The sequence below is a fragment of the Eucyclogobius newberryi genome, unplaced genomic scaffold (assembly GCF_026437365.1).
Source record: "Eucyclogobius newberryi isolate DKJ021-1_F unplaced genomic scaffold, fEucNew1.0.hap1 SCAF_9, whole genome shotgun sequence".
Lineage (NCBI taxonomy): Eukaryota > Metazoa > Chordata > Actinopteri > Gobiiformes > Gobiidae > Eucyclogobius > Eucyclogobius newberryi.
In genome coordinates, this window is record NW_027316532.1 from 5,766,724 (window position 1) to 5,785,199 (window position 18,476).

General features: G+C 38.6%; 1 protein-coding gene across 1 annotated transcript in view; it reads right to left on the reverse strand.

The window, feature by feature from the left end:
• Nucleotides 1-15,351, reverse strand: part of LOC140354311 (neuroligin-1-like) — a 151,878-nt gene extending 136,527 nt beyond the window's left edge. The window contains exon 1 of the mRNA XM_072439275.1: nt 14,394-15,351. Coding sequence (XP_072295376.1) covers nt 14,394-14,922 — 529 coding nt within the window. The 5' untranslated portion in view covers nt 14,923-15,351. The remainder of the gene's footprint in view (nt 1-14,393) is intronic.
• Nucleotides 15,352-18,476: the final 3,125 nt, after the last annotated feature.

An 18,476-nucleotide genomic window follows, 5' to 3' on the forward strand; every position in this document is an offset into this window, starting at 1 on the left:
CGTCTTCAAATCAGATTTTAGAGGTGTTGTTGTTGTTGTTTTTCTCTTGAATTTAGGCACCGTTGGTTGTTTATCTGATATTATAATGCAGTTGTTCTAAAAGATGTTTGTGCTGAGTTTGAATCTGGTTTGCAAAGTACACATTTAAATGTGCAAAACCGCAGCCAACGATACAAAATCACAATTAAATGGAACAAAGACCAAGCTAGCTAAAGCAGGACTTGGCAAGGTCTGAACCTGGACTAAAACTGGTCTAACTTGGGACTGTTATATTTAAATGTCTGAAATCTGAACAGAACCTGTTCAAAAATACCTATAAAAACAACCACTGACAAACAATTCTGTATTATTTATTTTGTTGTCATTTTGGTCGTTCTTTTCTTGTATTATTTTATATTTCACACTTCTCCTCATGTTTGATTTAACTTATAAATATTTTTGTATTAATTTGATTCACGCAGAAACATTGCTCAATCTCAATTGTTTTTTTTATTTCATTTAATCAGCTTGCATGATTACATAATTACTTCATATGAGACATTGTAATTTCTAGTATCACCCACACACAACCAAACAAAGCAAAAAATATTATTTATATGTTCCAAATTTGTGCAATTTTGACCATGTTTACACATGAGATGCTTTGCTTGAATATGAAAACATTACACGATGAAAAACTTGAAGTTTCAAATTGATATCTCTAAATGTAATATTATTTTCCTATTCCCTGTGTAGTATTGATCCCCTCATTAGTAGATTTAGAGTAAAAATATACATGTTTGTGGAGCAGTCATTATAAACTAGGTCTACTGCTCATGCTTCTTAATAATATACAATTAAAAATGCAATAACATATGCAATGGACTCTGTGGATAAAACAATGCAGCAGAAACAAATGTGGCTTGGTTATGTCCAGGTTATGTTGGAATTCAATTGGTCAAAGTAAAATACAATTCATGCTTTCTAATGGAAAATGTCATAAAATGTTAATATATAATAGCAGAAATGTATTTAGATTACCATAAGAAAGCATTCTTTATACAGTAACAGTTAGTCAAGAGAAAAGTAAACAAAGTTGAAACATCCAGCAAATAATAATCATGTAATTGGATGAAATTAAATTTAGTAAATATTTAATGGAGGAAAAAAAACATTTCACAATATAAAAGAAAGATATATTTTTTGGTGAATTATTTGGCGTTTTCCGAAAAAAAATATAGTTTTTTAAAAGTTAAAACGTCAAGTACACACAAAAAAAATATGTTGACTTGAAATAAACCTAGCAAATTACAATTTTCCAACTAAATTGACATTCTAATTAGATTTATTCGAACCCAAATAATTTGCTATGGATCGATATGTAACAATTAAATAAAAAGAGTGACATAATATATATATTTTTCAACATTTCACTGCGTTCCTTTTTTTGGCTCGCATATGAAGAAACACAACATGTTTTAATTTTTTGTATTTAAGTTGTAAAAAAACGTACATTTCCACAATCACACAACAAATCTTTCCTGTTTTTGTAATTGCATAAAGTGCTTATTGCGTCCTGGCTCTTGCTTTGATTCTTTATAATAATGTCACTCTAATCACACTGAACTGATTAATTGAATTAGTGCTTTCTTCTCTGCCGTTTGGTACTTGAACTTCCTTTCAACCTCGCACATGCCGTCCCACATTAGTCGCTTTTTGCCGCTTACCCATAATCCTTTGAGACAGCGGCCGTGCACAGGCCTGCATGTGTGAGCCCAGGGTCTACAGAGGCTGGAGTTCTGCTTGTGAAGTGAAGCAAATATATTATGTCGCCCCTTTCGATTTAAGTCACTCCTATTGAGCATTATTTCTGTTGTTTTGTGTTGAAAACCACAGAAGAGTTTCTAAGGCCTCTTCATGATTTCGTGTTAGGACTCTATCTACTGGCAGCAGAGGGAATGGGGGTACAAAAAAAAAGCTAGATTACAACCTGACACTAAATGCTGTATATCGTTCTGAGCATTTCTGCCGTCAAATTGCGGTCATTGCAACTGTGTGTCTGCATGCGCAATTTGACTGCAGGGTTACTTTTGACACCAAAAATCCAACCCAAGTGTTTTCTGAGGCTCAGAGGGAGAGGACCTTGTAAACAGGATTACTGGAACAAGTGTGAAGGAAGCTAAATATAAACTCCAGGTTAGTGTTTGATAAGGGGAAAATGTTACAACATGGGTAAAAGCTGAAATGACTACATTTTCCATAATATGTGTCCTTTGAAAATGTTGTAAAATGCTCTCAGATGCCTTCACAAGAGGCAGACCCTAAGTCCTGACCAAACCTAGTTCAAGATCGGAAGATGGGTCCAAAGCTCATAACACCGCATCAAAGTGCCCACTATACATAAGGAGATGCTAACTGTTGGAGAAACTGTGGCAGCCAGGAGGCAAACCATCACCATGTTTTTCGAGACTGTCCTGTTGCTCATAAATATTGGACCGACATCAACAAAGCGCTACAGACGGTCACCATCCGTCTCGATTTCAGATCTACGTTTTTGGGCCTCAAAACCCCAGCCATGGACGCAATAAATGGAACATTCTTCTGCCTGCAGACAAAACACCATCACTAAGAAATGGATGAGACAAACCTGACCAACAATTGATCACTGAACCGACGTTGTAATTGACATTCGAAAAACTGAGATTATTGAGAAAGATTACGTTTAAGTTTGTTAGACTTTGGACCGAATCGGACAATGACGCCTTTGTATGTTGCGTGTTATAGTGTGATAGTTTTAACAGCATTGTTTTACCTACAGGGTTAACAAAGAAAACTGAGAAGATCAAGACATTCAGCATGTCTCTGTGCTGAGTTTGCATATTCTTCCTGATTTGATTGGTTGTACTTCAGGTATTCAGTGCAGTAACGGCCAAAAACAGGCCAAATCCTTCAGAAAGCGTTAAAATGTACGTACATACTTGTCTAAACCATGATTAAACAAGGTCTAAATCAAGACTAGAAGAAGGCAGCCAAAACTGTCAATGTATGATAAAAACTGAGCTCCGTTAATAAGAAAGAGTGCATAATGATATCAGAAGACCTAATGAACGTAATCAGACTACTTAACTGCGCTCTAAGTGGAAAACGCGCAGTCATCTTGCTTATATTGACCATATATCCGAGTACTTCATTTTGACAGAGCTTTAATATAACGACATTGCAATAGTTTCCAATACTGTACCGAAAGCTAGCTATATTTCTCTTGATGACAAATACACCTTTCATCAAAATGTTCCCTCATGATTTAGTTTCATTTTTGGGGGGTGAAATAGAGGAGTTTCAGCAGCTCTGATCTCATTACAGAGAGCAGCAGCCCAGCAGGAGGCAGTTAAATGATGAGACAGCCCCAGACACATCCAGAACTCCTCTGCGGTTTCATCACAGACTTCACCGAGCTGAGGGACACGGGACAATAGATGGAGGACGAACACAAGCCTCCGCTGATAATTATGTGTCTCTATTTGACAGTCTGACTTTGGCCCGTCCTTATTGTCTCTACAAACCCACTCTTTTGTTGTCTGTTCTAAAAGATTTGTCCAATGTTTGTAAACCGAACAAAAGTATGCATTTGAAAAGGCTGATGATACTTGATGGGACATATGCTCTTCTGTTGGAATTCGAATCGAAGCAAGTCATTTCCAAACATGAACGCTCAGCTTGCTTCTTTTTTAATCCCGTCACAAAAAGCGTGTGGTTTGGAGCATGTCAAATTAGCAAAAACATGCCACAATTTTGAAATTTGAAAGCTATATTTTACCGCTTGCCACCAACCAATATCATAGGTTGGTTATTTCTTGAATATGCTAAAAAATCTGCTTTAAAGACTGCAATAGAAAGGCAATTTAAAGGGAATGTTTGGATAAGGTATATGTCACCCTCTGCTGGTAACAATGGAGAATGCAGCTGGTTTAAATGGCGCTAAAGCTAATAGTAGCAGATACGTGTTTTGAGGTGAAAGCAATGAAACTACGGCAATAGGGTTAACTTTGGTCTCCAAAGTCTAAAATGAACTGTACCTGCCCCTTTAAGAGGTTCAAACTGGACCCTGCGAGATGCTAGCTTTCAAACAGTCTGTCTCGCTTTTGGCTCCTAGAACACTTTTTAAACAGAAAAGAATCATTTCTCACCAAACGCTGACTTGATCTTGTGAAAAAAACAAAAAAACTAAAACATATTTCCAGTGATATTATGTGTGCAACTGACATGATTAGCAAAACAAAGCTAGCACATGTTAGCATCAGCTGTTTCCTGTTTATCGACGTGCAGAAAATCTCATATTCGAGCTAACATCAGCCAAACTTGATGCATTTCATTAAGAGACATTTAACGTGATGTAGAAGTGCAACAAAGTTAAATAAATGCTGAAAAAGAAGAAGTTTATAGTCAAAACGTGGCTATAAATAAAAACAAGAAGCCAGAACATTAACCGATGAAACATACCAGGTTCTAAATCAGGGGTGTCCAAACTTATACGGAGCAGAGGGCCACAAACAACCCGAAAATATTGATTTTTTGCATTTGACATAGTTTTGATACCTCCACACCTTTAATAAGACTTGGAACATTAATATTATGTTGGTATAACATCTAAACGCTTCAATTTTACAGTAAAAACTACTACTTTTTGTTGTTTAGACTAACTTAGCAGGAAGCCGGAGGGCCGACAAAAATTGGTCTGCGGGCCGCATTTGGCCCCCGGGCCTTAGTTTGAACATGCCTGTTCTAAATAGTAGCAGTAAATCTATGCACCTTCAACTGCTTATTTATTGGTGCACTATGTAACTTTTCTGCTGGAGGGTCCCACACCTGCTTGTCTCCATGGAGATGTTAAGGTTCCACAGTACGGCATAAATCAGAAATTTCAGTGTTCACAAATTCTAAATAGTCCAGGGGGGGATATTCATACTCCTTTCTCCTAAATTTGAAACAATAGAACAAATCCTTTTTCAATGAGACAGTTTCAATAACAAAAGCCCTGAGTACAAAGCTCATTGCTGAAGCTTACATTCAAATATCCTTTGTACCCATTTCATGTGCTTCTGTGTTGGTTTTGTGGCCGCACAAAACCCGCTCTGCTCTGCTCCTGTCGTCCTCTCCCTGAAGTAAATCACAGCCACGATAATGCAGACATCGGCCGACTTATTGATGATCCATTTTGTCCAATCAAAGCCAGTTTCCACGTCACGCACAGTCGCTCCATCTCCACTCGGCTCTGAGAGGCTGCAGTCGGGCCGGTAATGACCAGAGGACTGTGCGGTCAGTGAGGGCTGTGTGTGGGTCCATGCACATGCAGTCAGGGAGTCCCATGAACATTAATTAATCTGTTAAAAACAAATGAACTGAATTGAATAATGTTCTCCCAAGTTGAATTTTTGAAATGTTGATCATCTATTTGATGCATGCCGTAGTTTGGTTTCTCGTTTTCGTGTACATTCTTCATTCAATGCAGCTGTTGCAGTTAAATTATTTATATTTGCACATTATTATTTAATTAAAAGTACAGATAGAGGGACAAGAAAAGCCTTAAATAAAAGTATCACTTACAAAATTGCAATACAATTATTCAAGAGTCAGATGTGGTTCATAAGAATTGAGAAAAAAAGGCCAAAAACAGCAACTGAATCGATCATTAATTAATAAGTAGCTTTTAGGAATATGTTTTGTTTGCCCATAACGTTCAATCATAATAAAGATAATAATAATAGCATTTTTTTCAGATACTTCAAAATGTAGTGTAGTACATTAAAAAGTATCCGCAAAAAAATACTTTTGTACACTACTCTTACTTTGAGCTTTTGTCCTTTTTGACTATCCACCACTACCAAAAAGGAATCATTTTATTGAAATTTTAGTTGTTTTAGTTTTAGACACTTTAGTTGTCAATTGCAGTTTTTGTCTTCCATGATTAAGTACTTAATATATAACTAGTCAACACGCCTTTAAATCTCTTCCACAGCAGCAGCAGCAGCAGCAGCAGTGTGTTCAGCCTCCCCATCCACTCCTCTTCAGTACCACATACATACAATACAATTATGAGAATGTGTTAATATATTCTTTTCTTTTTACTACACATTGCTGAATTTCAGTTAAATGACTAGGTTAGATATTGTGCTTTATCTTTTTAATTTTGGATATTTCTTCTACTAGTCGGGAAAACTGGCTTTTTGAAGTAAAATCACAATCCAGAATCATGAAAAAAACATCAATAACTCATTTGAAGACTTGAAAAAGCTCGCAATCAATGGCCAAATGACTATTAGGAAATTTAAACAGTTTTCTCCAGAATTGCTAGACTTTCTAACAAGAACTTTTGCACATTTCCAGTAGTGTTTGACAACTGATTAGTCTTCTGGGCTGAACCGGTGGGACATTTACAAAATACTAATCTGCTGCTGCCTTTAATTACTCATGATTGTGTCTTCAGCCAATCAACGATACAGAGTCCTGGCTTCCACAGGAACAAATTAAATGTAGCACTTTGCACCGCTAGCAAGAATCAAACCAAATCAAACAAGTGAACCGCTGAAGCTGCAATTCCCTTTTCCCTTCTCTCCTTTTCTGTAAATGAAGTATTATTTGTCGATGAAATCTTTCTGCACAGCAAAATGGGGCGAATGCATTGCGCCGGTACATTCTGGCATTGGCTCCGTAACGCTGTATTATGTATTTGAACAAAGGTATTATAATCTCGCAGAAAATATCATCACAGCGACAAAGATTTGTGTCCGACTAACAAAGATAAATGTTTTTAGTGTGAAATAACATGTTCTCGTTCAATTGCTGTACTATAGAAATGGCTGTTGGTACATTGCTGCCATTATCATTATGGGGTTACTCCATATTAGAGGCAAAATCATACGCCGTTTGGAGCTGTGTGGAACCTGCTGACTGCACAACTAAACTTTGAGAAACGCGCTAGCCGTGCAAACGAAGCAGAACTGTCTATCTACTGTCAAACATGATTCAAAATAACATAAACCTGCTTTTGAGAACCTTAGTATACATTATTTTTACATTTTAAATAATGCCTCTGTATAGAAAATTGTAAAAGAAATTATTTTGCAGCAGTTGGTGGGATTTGGTGTCAGTAAGCTATCTTCTGGCAGTAGTATGCATGAAACATGGGGGGAAAACTAGCCAAATAAGCGACGTGACCGACATGATAATGCAGGGTGCCTTTGTGATGAATGCAATCGAACGAGATAAATGCTGTCAGGCGATGTATTGCAGACGGGATTTACTCCTGTTATGTCGCTGTCATGTGCGGAACATTGAAACGGAGTGATTTCTGAGGCTCAGAGCAAGAAGACCTCATAAGTAGGATTCATGAAACAGGCTAAGTATGTTTTTGATGAGAAAACGCTGTTATGACATGGTTAAACGCTTAAAAGAAATTGCAAATATACCAATGATGGCAGCTATAAGCGGTTGTGTTACTAAAGCAAAAGTAAAGATTTAGGTGCCAAAGATTTATTCAAATAAAAGTAAATGTAACACATAAAGTATTTTTCATGCACTTAAGTACATTTCTGAAGTACATGCTTAAAATGTTAGTTTTAAAGTACAAAGTAGAAGTATTTACCGCAGATTTTTGATAGCTATTAATGAGTGGAACATTCTCAATGTTTCCAGGCTTTAGTTATGTAGACGTATACTTTTGTTTGCTCAAAGTCCGGACTTGGACTCCATATGGAGTAGAAAGTACAGCTTTCTTCTCTCAAATGTAGTGAAGTAAAAGTAAAAGGTATCCACTGTACAATGGATATAGTATAGATGCCGAAAAACTATACTTAATTACCATACTTTTACTTACTTTCCACCACTGCCAAATGCACGGACGCAAATAAATAAATAAAATAAAAGTTTGTATTATAATTAGAAGATGTACAAACAATATTGAATATATTGTAGAATATATTCTATATTCTATATTGTACAATGTAGAATTTAAAGTAAACATTTCCCCTTTTGAGAGTAGTGTTTCAAAAGCATTGAAAACGAAAATTATAATTAGTGTGAAAACAATTCAAGCGCTGCACCTTCATCATTCATTTTGTTACATTTCTGAACCAAACTAAATGTGCTCAGCCTTAATTGGTGGAGCTAAAACGTTCATTAAAAATTAAGGTGTCATATCTTTCAGCACAAAAGTTACATAATGTACCTTTAAATGCATTATTAACTACAAACATATACCTTTTTATAAATATATGGGCAACCTTTAATACTTTATTTAATCTTGAGTTGTTGTTTTTTTTAATATGCATCAATTTACCTGTTGTCACATGTCACAATTGTTATTACAATATTGTCAAAATGAAGACAGCCCTTTCTTTTTCATGTTTTTAATTTTATAAAAAATGGTTGGCATCTGGCAAATTGTTCCTATTTAATGAACTCCTGAACATTAAATACACCTCATTCTTTATTTCCCCATTGACCTGAGCCTTTGTTGTTTCCTGCGTCAGGCGTTTCTTTGTGAGAGCCTTTTTTTTTTTGCTGCTACTAAAAGCGCATTCCATAGGTATCCATCAATTCTATCATTGCAGGTGTCTTCTGTCCCAGCTACGGTACATGGTTTTAAAGTCAGGTGAGATCTAATTTTTCACAATAATTTACAGTCCCTCATTAATCTTAGTCCAATCTTCATGAACAGTCGAACAATCCCAAAACATATACTTATGATGGGCTACGTAGAAGCGAGGGCAGCAATGCCAGTGGAATCAAGCGCTGCAAATCTGTGAAACTGCCCTGACAGCTGCCCTGGGTGGCGCCACACTTATCCTAGACTGATGGAGCTGTTGAAATAATTGTATTAACAACCAGACCTCATCAAGGACAGTGTTCTTCTCCTTCACACCTGCCCCTCCTCGCTGGGGTTGAGCGGGGGCGGCCTTTCACATACACAGGGCAGTATAAGGGGCCAGGACATTAGCTTGATGAAAACGCACATGATACAGGGACGCGCGCCAACCCCCGACACAACTCTTACCTCCTATAATGGAGATTAGAAAGCCAAGGTCCAGCCCCGGGCATCATCTTGTTAACACGCGGCATACTGCTCTATCCATGTACAACGTATCATCCACTGCATCAAAACGACACACCTCCTCACCCCACGTTTGGCAGCCAATCCAATCGCTGCCATCAAAGTGCAGCATATACAAGGTGAGGTCCGCAAAGTTACAAGGCTGTTTGTTGGCGGTAGTAAATATGGCGGGGGAGTTTGTCTAGGGGGATCCAGTACGGCAGGCAATCTTCTATCAAGCGAGATTTTTAAAGATGCTGTACCTTACGTCTTAAAAATGTAAACATAACAAGTTCATTTTAAACAGTTTGCATTAGTTTAATTTGATTGCTCATTTACCTAATGCATTGCGAGCATCCTAATCATTCACCACAATGAGTTTAGAAGCGCTTTTCACAACTTCCATAGACCAGAGCAGAGTTTACTGTACTGTAACTACCACAGTGCTTGGTTGTCAGAGAGTAAATGTGCCTTAGTCAAAAGTTTAGCTAAAAGTCAAACATTTACAAACGATTTATTATTATTATTATAGTTATTTGAAATAGAATAAGATAAGAGGGTTTTCGGAATATGAATATATTTTTTCATATACAATACGTTTTGGACCCATGCTTTGAGCCCTGCGGCCGATACAGCAGTGCGGTTCACTTGTAGATTTTACTGGCTTACAGCCACTGGGGGGCACTCTAGCAGGAACCGCAAGCATTTGACCCATTGTAGAAGAATTCATCTATTTGCTTCAAAACAGACTCATATTCACAGAGAAATTAGTCTAATGAGGAAGTGAATTTAGACGCTGCGAAGCGCAAAGACACGCACGGAGCGCGGACCTGCGATATACGGCGGTCTGCAGTTTAGCACCTGCCACAGTGAAATTAAACTTTCTTGGCTAGATCTGTTGCCTGCATCACTATCGTGGAACATATTTCTGTGTAAATATCTCATGTTACAACATATCACTCACTTGAAGTACGAGCTCAGGAACAGATGAACCAGATATGAAGACAAAGACACAGGAAAATCAACTCACACAGAGTCATCAAGGACAGAGGGACAGCATAGATGTGTTCTTTGTATGTACACTCCAACTCATATTCACAGAGAAATGGTTCAAAACACAACCGGGGTGTGTAAATAGCTCACGTTAAAACGTGGGCACCTGCAGCTTATTGACAGGTGCGGCCCGTATATGTACAATGTCTTGTTTCTTTGTCAATTTTGTTGGAGCGGCTTTTATTCAGGAGCTCTGTAGAGCCCAAAAAGTATGGTATATATATATATATATATATATATATATATATATATATATATATATATATATATATATATATATATATATTTATTTGTAACTATAATTTGATCAGTTTCAACATTGAAACTAGTCTTATAAGTATGTATGTAAAGTGAAAATCCGCAAAAAAAAAACATTTTATATAATAGCATTCCTACACAAAAAAACAACAGCGACTAAATTGACTTATTCAAAAGGACATTTACAATCCACCTTGCACTCTAATCTACACCCTGGCAGACAATCAAATCCCTCCACTTGAAACACAGTACAGCATCCTATTCCTCCCAATTCCTCCTGATGTAAAAGTTACTCCTGCTGATACCTTGGTTTTAGTAGCAAATATGTCAGTGCTCGTTTGTGCCTGCTTTTTAAGGGTGCTTACACAGTCTGACAAATCTGCAGAGGTCCCCCCCGCTCGCCGCAACATCCCCTGAATCGCATTAGGTGTGTTTGGTGAGAGGTAGACCATTTCTGACAGCTGAGATTTCTTACTTTGCCTCCCCAAAATTGGTCTTAGATTTACTTGCAGGTAACGTTAAATGCACCTGTCTTAAGGATTTAGCATTCCAGAAAGCTGCAGATGCCCCGAGTCACGACTGGAATAATTTGTAGACATTGATCCTCGCGCTGCTCTTTACTGTATCACACACACACACAGGCCCGCACATACACACACACACACACACACACACACACACACAGGCAGGCTTTTTGGTTTTCTACTCTCGCTGCGATGTCCTTGGATAGAGGGATTTGTACAAAGATATTTTTTAAGGCAATACAAGAATCAATTTACAACATAACCCTTTTGAAAAACTCAAAAGACCGTTTAAGGAATTACAATGTGAGTATAATATAGTTTTGTCACAAACAACTTCACAAGAAAAACAAAGTGAAGCAAACCGGATTTATATTCTGCTCATGAAATATCATATGCAGATTATACATACGGTTAAGTGGATGCAACAAAGAGAATGTATACAAAGGTTCAAATATATCAGTGAAACAAACTTAACATAAACAATATCCAAATGCAACGCCTTTCCTGCAATTGATGAATAGATCAATGCATCTCAGACCCTTTATCGGTACGAAAATATCCCAAATTGTTCCCCACAATGGAAATTCAGAAGTTCAAATCATGTTTATAACCAAATTTGAATGAAAGATGAATTTCTCATAGTCCTTGCTTTAGTAATGTCGTTGTTTCCATGTGATATGTTCAGGATTGTACAGTATATCATAAGAAATGGCAGTATTCAAGTCATGATCAATGTTGTGGGGGACCTCACTTTGAGAACCACTGGGATAGATAGGTTGCTAGTCATTGGTGGATCTATACTAAAACACCTATATATTCAATACTGACTGAGAGATCTAAAAGTAAGAAAAACCTAAAACATTTAAAGCAAAGTATTCTTTCAAAAAAGGCTATGAAGTCAAGATATACAATTTTTGTCGGTATTGTAACATTGTAACATGTTAAATAACTTATATCTACATAATATATAAAGAGGTTAGCATCTAAACACCTGGTAAGCTTTTGCTATTCTCAGTAGTAGAACTAGATAGAAACTGGACCAAAAAGTATAGGAGACCCACAAAAGGCACACGTGATGTGGCCTATTGCCAAGTTGTAAATGAAAAACAAGAATCAAAATTGTTGCTTTAGAAAACTGAACACAGAACAGATCACACAACATCAATGAACTGTTTAAAAAAAGGTAAGGACATATTTAAACAGTAAGCTAACTTTGCTTCCAAAATGGCCACCAAACGAACCAAGCAGCCCTATGACAAGCTTCTTCCTCTGCTGTATTGTGTAGTTACAAATCATACATACCTCCTTGTCTACATATTTTCTTGCCCGGTTTCCTGGCACATTCCTTGGATATTCTTTTGACTGTAAAATGAATAGAAGACTAAAGAATAACATAGAGCCCCTGGATGAACCGGACACAGGAGCTAGCTAGCATGCACGCGCCCACACACACATACGCTCACACACAGTCGCACAAAGCCGTGATTGTGTGAATGCTTACGTGGAGACAGGAGGGGAAGAAGTAATGGCACCGGCCTCAATCAGGGTTGCATTCACAGTGGGTCTCGCCGTGGCCCGAACAGACTCCGGTCCGGCTGGGGATCGTGACACCGCACTGTCTTGTTAAATGAAGTGTGGGCTTTTGTGGTGGAGTACAATGGGACGGTGATGAGCGGCAGGGCCAAAGGAGGCCATCACGAAAGAGGAGGATGGTCGTTGTGAAGGAGGAATGGAGGGAAAATAGTGCAGGACTCATCAGGTGGGTCATTATAGACGTAAACTGTCCGTAATGCTAGCAAAACAACATGTGTTTTGTGCTAGCCTAGCAGCCTATGGTTGTTGAGGCACAGTGTGGTCAACATTTGTGATTGCCTTCATTTTGGTGTCTAAAAAATATAGTTGTTTTGGCACAGCTATGACTATGATACATAAATGATGTACAATTGTTGCAAATATAAAGGGTATGTACTGAATGTTTTTTCGTTATCTTCAATCCATTATGTTAGCCGTGTTAACATCTCCTAGCACGCTAATAGCACAAGTTTACAGGGTTTTCTGGGTTTGCAATCAACGAGAAAGCTTTTTAATGATCTGTTCCTGTTTTCACGTGATTCTGTAGCTTCTGTAGCCTACTTCAGGAAAAGCTATTTGTTTATTTTGTTTTTTTGTTTTTTACAGCACCTTTAAATGTTTCTAATGCGTTCTATTTAAATTTCATAGAAGGCAGATCTTCCCTTGACACTGATTTGTCAAACGCTATCAAAACTGTTAACATGGTAACTGCGGTCGGCATTGACTTTTATATCGTCTGAAATGCTAAACCGCTAAAACGTGATTTGAATAGACCCACTTAACTATAATGTTTGGAATCTGATTGAATTGGTGCAGACCTTTTCAGTAAGATCAGGTCAAACACACATACACACAAAAACGTTCATTTAAAACTGCCACTGAAACCAAATAAAGTGGCTCATGGCACACTGCTCCGGTCAGTGTAGCTACTGTGAATGATGGCATTTAACTGCTCCAGTGACACTGACATAACAATTGAAGTTTGACAAGTGGGGCCGACTAGACTGCAGCAATAAATCCTTACACAAGCCTGCTTTATCGATATAGATATATCAAATAAAAAAAAGTTTTACATTTAATACATAATTGAAAATGTGAAGAAATGTGCTGTTTTGAAACATAACGCTAACTTAGCCACATTATTTTTTCAGTTCTATAGTTCTAATTCTTCATAATTACAAATATATTATATGCAAAAAAGCATCTTTGAAGCATTTGTGGTTAAACAGGCTACCTCTGAATACAGTACATTGCAGTCTGTATCACTTGACTATAACAAGCTCCAGCATTGATTAAATAAGCTAATATCAAGTCTTAGTAAAATTCCCTGGAAACCATTACATCGAAAATGTCCTTCCATCTTCTGAGGAGTGAGGATGTTTTAAACAGACCAGAGTAGAAATATTCATATACGTTGTTTACTGATCTCAAGAAGACTTAGATGCACTTCCCAAAAAAAATCCCTTCCTTCCTTTAACTGTATTTGGAACCTATTTCCTTTTGCATAAGTTGTATTTCCATAAGTGTGTGTTCTCTCATCAGTCGGTTTGTAGATTCTATTTCAGTAGTAGTAAAATTCTGTTATTCCAATTGCCAGCTCTGGTGAAAGAAAACCAATATACTATCAAAAGAATGAGCTGTGTAGGGAAGTCAGAGGGACAGTGAAATGAAGAAAGTGAATTGTAATTGCTTTAAATGTATGCACGCATTCACCCGCACCATCTTTCAACCATCCAACTATTCCTATCACTAAGCAGTTGTCATGCATCTTAACACATGCACAGAAACATGCTTGAAGACAGACAGAAGACGAACAAGAATGCACAGTAGCTAAGCACGCTACAGTCTATTCAAGAACTCACTCCCCCTGTTACTACCTTTATATCTTACCAAGATCCTAAACCGGCAAGGGTACTCACCATCTTCGGTAGGTACGTAGATGTTCATATAGAGACAATCCTCGCTCTGATCTTGCACGTAGCTGGACACCACATCCATGCTATTTGTGAACCACACGGGCAGCATCACGTCCGGAAGCCGTCCCTCTATTATACTTTGCGGGCACACCGGCGCAAAGTGGGTGGCGTTGCGAATTTCCGGCCACGATATAGGAGGTTCCGGCGGCTGGAATCTGCGCTCGCCGGTAGGAGGTGCGGCGTAAGGAACTCCCAAAAACTGCACCACCGGACCTAGAATCTCATTGTTGAGTTCTTTCTTGATGCCGCGGAGTCTGCCGTAAGTCGTGGTCACTACCGGGTCGTTTTCGTCGAGCTTTTCGGCCAAAACGGTAAGAGGGCAAGTGTGCAAAAGCAGTAGACCCAGTAAAGACAACCAACAGCCAAGGTTTAAGCATCCTCCAAAATCGACGTAGCCGGTCATCCTGCTGCGGCTCGGGGTCGTCGGAAGTAGTCGCAACCCTCTCCGCGAATGAAACCGCCACCAAGCCATCGCCGCTAATCCAAACTTGATTCCGTTCGTCGCTAGCCAAGTTTGAAATTCACTCTCTCATTCCAGCCAACAGCACAATCACGCTAAAACACCACACGCCAGAGCTAGCACATACTCCACAATGGGTGAGAGAGACAGTCACCGTGCCTAATGATCCCTTTTAAAATCCAAACCATACGGTAGCGGTGTAGCAGCCATTAGTTTCTCCTGCTTGGCAATAGATGAGTGGCAAATTATTCCTTACAAAGACCCTGCCAGAACAGATGAAGGAGTCGACAGGGATGACTTCATCTTCAAGTGCCACAGTTCATCACGGTGACAAATCAGTCAGCGAGCCGGGATCCCGCGGTTTGGGTGAGGGCCACGGGCAGCAGCGCGGGAGGGGAAGCCATGCAGGGGTGGCCAATGGTGGAGTGATGAGGTGTGTTCAGAAGAAGTACTCCTCCTGGAAAAGAAAACACAAAGGACCTATGTATTAGAGAGTACCATGTTGTATGCAAGAAAAGTTGACAGTTTAAATATTTAGGCATGGGCAGAAAGGATAGTTTTTTCATTGAGTACATGATGACCAAGTAAATGTCTTTGAACAAGTAAGAACAACTCTGCGTCATGTCTGTATTATAGAATTGTCAGCTTTCTGTTTATGTGTCAACACATGTCAAGTACCCTAAATAAGAGTCTTAAATAAACAAAAAAAAGAATCTATTATCAACACAATTCCGAACTTTCTAAAGCATGATAATGGCATCTAGAGTCATTCCAAAGTAGATGATTTAGGAAAACGTACGTTTTGTCGGTATATGGTATATGGTATTACTAAAACAACAAACCCAGACTTTATAGAACACATTTTGAGAGGTGCAAACTACAGGGTTAGGCTTTTCCTCAAGAAAGATATGTAGACAATTTATTTGATTTTCTCATAGCAAAACTTGATTGATTCAATTGCAATATAGCGGCATTATTTCAAAGGATAGGTAAAGGAATAGGATATTAGATTTAAATAGTCTTTTTTGCACGGATGCTTAAAAAATCACTAACAATCTGTTCACAATCAAGCACATGAGTTGTGCATGGTAATAATCCTAAAATCATGCATCTTCTTCAGAAAATTGCTCCAATATTACTCAAAACATAAAGCCTTCCATTTCCATCTTTAAATACGTCTACTTTACTGTCATCAACTCAGAAAGTATACAAAAGTACAAGCCGTCTAATCAACCACAGCTCCGAGCTCTGTGATTTCCGAATGCGCCGTTCAAAAGTGCGTGTGCTGATCATGTCTATTGTCTGACACTAAACCGGCGAGATACAAGTCTGATTATCACAATGGTACTTAAGTGCTCTGCCAGTCATCATAAATAATAGCCTCCATTCTTTGAATAAAGTTCAACAGCACTTTGAGACAAGTTCAGGCCTGAGGGGTTGGCTAATCTTCTGGGCCAGCAAATTCAAACCTTTTGCGTATGACAACAGTAAGAATTGTTTTAATAAAAGCACAATGACACAATGAAAACATGGGGGGAAAAAGCTGAATGCCGATACGAGTTCAGTGGAAAGACGCACATACTGACGATGCGTTAAAAAGTGACGTTACTCTAACAATGAGATTTTTTTTTATTAAATTGACTCTAAATTCAGTGTATAAATGAACTACGCAGGAATCCACGTACAACCTGATTGAGATTATGTGCCACCAGCAGGGCACAAACTACAGTTTGAGAAACACTGATCAAAAGGAACCAAGATTTATGTACAATATCAAACGTTTCCACAAGTGTATTCATGTCATTGGGCAAACCATCAGTGGTTCAGACATATCAAATAGACTTCCAATTCTTACAATTTAGGTGTCTTTGTCTTTGACTAGAATGTTCTGTAGTTATAGCATTAAAAATATCTATAATATACTGTATTTATTAAATTACAGAGGATTTCATTATTTAAAAAAGACACACATTCTTGCTTTGAGGTTGGGTCTTTTCTCCACATATTTGACCTACACCTTCACCTAAAGGCACAAACTGGCTGTTCCCATGGAGATCAATGCTATCCTGACCCTCTGAGAGAAATTTTACATTGTGCCCCTTTAAGATATTGCACAATAAGAATACATTCTGACGGCTTCCATATCCTTATCTAGCCTCAAACAGACGATCTGGTATGTATGACGTGGAACATACAAGCTGTCATGGCCGCCACCTGTTTTTGTATTTTTTCCCATTGTGTTCCACCTGGATGATCTCACTTCCACAGCTCATAAACCGCAGCGGAAATCCTATTTAGCTCTGCACGCGGCGACATGACAAGGTGTCGGCTGCCTCGCCAAAAATCTGAAGGCGTGTAGATGAGCGCGAGGCGATAAGGAAGGTACATGCATGCTGTAGGCTAATGCGAGCAGAGAGTCAAAGTCGACAGCTAACATTGTGAATGCGCAGGGCTCAGCGGGGAGAGAGTGGCAGGTGAGAAGGAGGAAACAAGCGCTTTTACAATCGCTGGAGGAGCAGAACAAGAAGAATGTGATAACAACAAACCCAGGCTTCAGTCAAATCCACTTTCACACATCTTGTCTAGATTGAATCGCTTGCTGTAGCGGTTTAGTCGGAACGATAAAACTTTATTGATCAAACCGTGCAAAGGCAATGTTTTAAGAGCTGAAATCGAATCTGTTAATTTTTAATGCACTTTCATTCAAGAACTGTACATTTAATAAGAGACTAGTGTTTTATAACTTTTTTCCCAACATGGGGATTGGATAGTCTGCCATGAACAAGACATAGTGTTTTTTGTGGTATAACTAATCCATGACCAGTAGATTTTTACATTTTGGACAGTTCAAATGCCAATGTTGATCTAAAATATAAAAATAGTGTCTACTGACTTCCTGATATGATGATATGTCACTGTACAACAAAGCGGATGTGGACGTCCAGTGAGTCCCTCTATAGTCACAGCTGCCCTGAGGTAGACTGACAGAAGCGAGGCTGTCAATATGCTGCATCACACCCACCACCGATCACGTCACGCGTCACAATCACGCTTTCCTAAGACAGTTTGAGCGACAGTCTTACTCTTCTACACAATCATCTGTAAAGACTCTCGACGGAAGTGATCGGGAAAAGGCTGAACGTCCAGACAAATATTTGAAGCTGATCAGGGGTCCCCAACCACCGGGCTGGGGGACCAAAACCGGGCCGCGGGCCATCTGCTACCGGGCCCCAGAGACAAATGTATTATTTTTTTTAAGTCTCAATATTATGTATGAGTTTTGATCATGAAAATATAGAGCCAATTAATCGAATAAACAGCAAACATAAGTAATAAGGTATTTTATAAGTTATAGAAGGGTTTGTACACATTTTACACTGTTGTTAATGGCTCTGCCCCCTTCAACCGGTCCCTGAAAATAAATCTTATGATCGTACCAGTCCTCTTGAGGAAAAAGGTTGGGGAGCGCTGATCTAAATAATCTGCCTTTGTGCTGAAATAAGACAAAGTATGTCCATCAGTGCTGTTTGTTTTTGATTTCTTTGGACGCCTCACCTTTGGCTTCA